The sequence below is a fragment of the Lagopus leucura genome, unplaced genomic scaffold (genome assembly GCF_019238085.1).
Source record: "Lagopus leucura isolate 7727_CA_CO unplaced genomic scaffold, USGS_WTPT01 35456-0_obj-0_obj, whole genome shotgun sequence".
NCBI classification, from domain to species: domain Eukaryota; kingdom Metazoa; phylum Chordata; class Aves; order Galliformes; family Phasianidae; genus Lagopus; species Lagopus leucura.
This window is the reverse complement of record NW_024963340.1, coordinates 243-3,569: the sequence shown is the minus strand read 5'-3', so window position 1 is coordinate 3,569 and position 3,327 is coordinate 243. Positions and strand designations below refer to the sequence as shown.

At 58.7% G+C, this 3,327-nt stretch overlaps 1 protein-coding gene across 1 annotated transcript; it reads right to left on the bottom strand.

Moving 5' to 3' along the window:
• Nucleotides 1-341: 341 nt before the first annotated feature.
• On the bottom strand, nucleotides 342-3,321 carry LOC122191085 (AT-rich interactive domain-containing protein 1A-like). The gene is made up of 4 exons (XM_042891284.1): nucleotides 3,230-3,321; nucleotides 2,789-3,116; nucleotides 2,305-2,435; nucleotides 342-1,651 (listed from the first exon to the last, which is right to left on the bottom strand). The coding sequence occupies exons 2-4, from the start codon at nucleotides 3,099-3,101 to the stop codon at nucleotides 380-382; spliced, it is 1,716 nt and encodes a 571-aa protein (XP_042747218.1). The 5' UTR covers nucleotides 3,102-3,116; nucleotides 3,230-3,321; the 3' UTR covers nucleotides 342-379.
• Between the last annotated feature and the right edge of the window lie 6 nt (nucleotides 3,322-3,327).

Here is a 3,327-nt window from a genome sequence, read left to right as displayed (position 1 = left end):
CCTGGCAAGAGATCAAATACCTGCATCTCGCTCTGCAGGTCATCAGCGCGGTGACTCGTCATGCTAGAAAGGGGGGGGGAAAGGGGGACAAGTTGTTCTCCCCACACGCACAGTAGAAGACAGTAACTTTGGCTAAAATAAAATTTGAGAGTCCTCCACGTAGAAAGAATTTTGTCTCTTTTAATTAGGGATTTAGGACAAATTTGAAGAAATTTGAAGGAGAAGGGGAAAGGAAATGGGGACATCATCCTCCAAGACAGAAGCAGGACAGCGCAGGGCAGGCAGCGGATTCCCGAGGTGGCTGTGCATAAAGGGCAACCGTTGGCTTATCAGTTCTCTGCTCACGCACGCTCACAGGCTGAGCTGCACCCCGCAGCTGTCAGGGCCGGGCAATGAAGAACAGCACGTCGCAGATAACCTGGGAGACCAAGGAATCCACCGTGGGCGACACGGAGATGTCCAACAGCCGCGACTCGTGCAGCATGAACTGCGAGTGGCTCTCGCCCACCTCAGCCAGGGCGAGCAGCGCCCGAGCCACTCGGCGCATCATGTCCACGCTCGGCGGCTCGCAGGGCGCGTTCTGCTCGGGCACCGGGCCGGTCTGGCTCTGCTGGCACCGTGCGGCGGCCAGGCCGTCCTCCAAGAAGCCCAGCAAGTCGCCAACACTCCTCTCCTGCGAGGCAATCGCCCTCGCTGCCAGGCTGTCCCCCTGTGCCAAGGCGGCCAGTAGGACCACCGCCATCTCTCGGCACACCAGGCTCTCTCTGTTGCGGAGGAAACGCAGCAGGGTGCTGTACAGCATCTCCAAGCGGCTGGTGGGGGGAGCTGCGAGGATCAAATCCACGTTGGTGTCCCGGGTGCTCAGTTTGCTGAGCGTTTCCAAAGCCAGGCTCCGAGGGGAGAGGACGGCATTCGACCCCAGCGCTGGAAAAGGGTCCTGGGCCTCTGCTGATGGACACACTGCCCAGTGGAGGAGTCCGTCCACGATGGGCAAGCAGAGGCTTTCTGGGAGAGGGGACAGGTCCAGCTGGCCAGAAATGTTGGCCAGCGTCACCAGTGTGTTCTCACGCAGTTCCTGCAGGCAGTCCCGCCACCACTCCTCCTGGCCGCAGCTCAGCCCCTGGTCCTGCTCCAGCTCCTCTCTCTCCGAGCTCAGGGCTGCCTGCTTGCGCTCTGGGTGCTCATGGTGTAAGAGCAGCAGTTTCCCCAGGATCAGCAGCAGCCCGGCGTGTTTGCACATCTCGGCGTCATTGCCCGGCACAAACGACAAGCTCCTGATGATGTTGGACACACAGATGCAGCGCTTCGCCACAGAGTCCTGCCAGTCGTGGGTGAGGCAGAGCGGTGCCTCGTCTCTGCTGCGAGGCTCATCCTCCACAATTACTGAGGAGCTGTCAGATGGAGGAGCCTGCCCTTCCCGAGCATTTCCATTGCTCTCAGCCGCGGAGCGCTCTCTCTTGCTCTCCAAGTGGGTCTGGATGTGCTCAGTGGTATCTCCGCCGCCAAGCTGCCAGAGCAGGTGGGCGTTCTCCAACCCACACAGTGAGCTTTGCCCTGGGCAAATACCCACCTCGTACTCCTCCAGGATTCCAAAGACCTCGATCAGGCAGCGCCGGAAATACTCCACCAGGACTTCCAGCAGGCCTGGCAGCTATGGGGGAGGAGAAAAACGGGAGGGGAAGGAAGGAAAGATGGATCAGTGACCACAAAATAATTCTGAGGTCGCTGTGAGCAATTGGACAACCACTGCATAAAGGGCAGAGATCTTGAGGAGCCGCTTATTAATGGAATCTTTTCATTCTGGCAATAAGCTCTTTGCAAAAGAGAGCTTTCTGTCCGCCCGGAACAGAAACAAGGGTCCCTGAATGTCAGGATCCAGCCTGCTCGTACCTGTGCAAACATGCATGCTCTCGGTTTTTGTCTCCTCTCTGAGTAACGCTCAGGAGAGAGGCAATGCTAAGCAGAGCAGCCTCTAAAGTATAGTGCAACAGTTTTTACAACAGCCTTGCAGGCACGAGGCAAATCATGGAGACAGGCTGCCCCTTCTAGAGGCACCCAAGCCACGCTGCACGCTGACCCGTGCACAAAGACAGAGCTGTTGCACCAGGAGAGGCGAGCAGCCTTCAGCCCTTCACAGCGCTCTGCTGCAAAGCCCCTCTTGGCCTCCCCACCACGGTTCCCTTTCTGCGATACGTTAGAGGCGACACGTCTCACCAGAGAGGAGAGAAGAGCCATGCGCTTGCACACCAACCACATGGAAATCCACAGCTCAGCGAGCGCTCGGTGCTGAGCATCTGCACCCACCTGCCTGAGGTCAAAGGACGCGACGCTGCTGTCATCGTGGAGCAGGGCAGTTATGGTGTCTAAGGCCCACGTGCTTTCAGCGAGCAGCCCAGACTTCAGGGACATCATCACCCTCCAGGCTGCAGGAGCTCCCGGAACACAAACACGTCATACTTCCAGACCCTGGCCTTCAAAACCGAGAAGGAGGGACTGGATACTGCTTTTTTGTCTCACACAGAGCACAGCCTGCTTCAGGCGTTGCACAGGCTCCACGCAAAAGCAGTCTCCACACAGACAGTGCCCAACACAAACTTTATACCCAGTCCTCCTGGGTCCCTTCACCCTTGCGTTATCACAGAACGACAGAACGTCCCAACTAACTTGGCAAAGGAGACCTCTTGCAGAGCTGGCAGAGCCCTTCCAATTGGCAGCACTGTACCAAAGGGGGATGGCAACACCCAGCCTCTCGATGGGCGCAGGCAGAAAAGCAGGAGTTTCCTCTTACCAACATCTGCTGCTGTCAGCCGCCTCCTTTTCTGTAACACCGGCTTGGCAGCTTCCACCGATCCCGGAGGGAAGGAGACGGCCCGTCGCTTCCTGGCAGGCCGTTCCGCTGCCGGTGCCACGTGCGCGGCGGGGATCGGCGGTCCTGCCTTCTTCTTTCCCCTCCCTGGCTGCGGGGATGCAGATTTGCTGGGAGCGGTGCCATTCTCCAGAGCTCTGGGCTGCTGCTGCGGCTGCCCCTGCCCGGCGCTGCAGGGGACGCTGTGCATCCCCGCTTTGAGCCGCTTGGCAGGTGGGGTGCAGCTGCTGTCCATCGGTCGCCTGGGGTTCTAGATGGAAAGTAAAGCCATCGGCAACATGAGGTCATGGAGCCAGAAACGGGCAACACAGACTCAGTGGGGAGAAACGCTCAGCGCCAGAGGACACTTCCTCTCGGGCTCACCAGCCAGCTCACAGGGTTCAGTGATCTCGCTGGCCGTAGCAGAGGAACTGGACTGATGGAAGGAAACACATCAGGACTGAGGAGCACAAAAACACCTG

Coding starts and splice junctions, on each gene's coding strand:
- LOC122191085 (XM_042891284.1), bottom strand. CDS start 3,101: ATGGACAGCAGCTGCACCCCACCTGCCAAGCGGCTCAAAGCGGGGATG. Junction 2,436..2,788: donor GCTGACAGCAGCAGATGTTG/GTAAGAGGAAAC, acceptor TTTGTGTTCCGG/GAGCTCCTGCAGCCTGGAGG. Junction 1,652..2,304: donor CGTCCTTTGACCTCAGGCAG/GTGGGTGCAGAT, acceptor CCTCCCCCATAG/CTGCCAGGCCTGCTGGAAGT.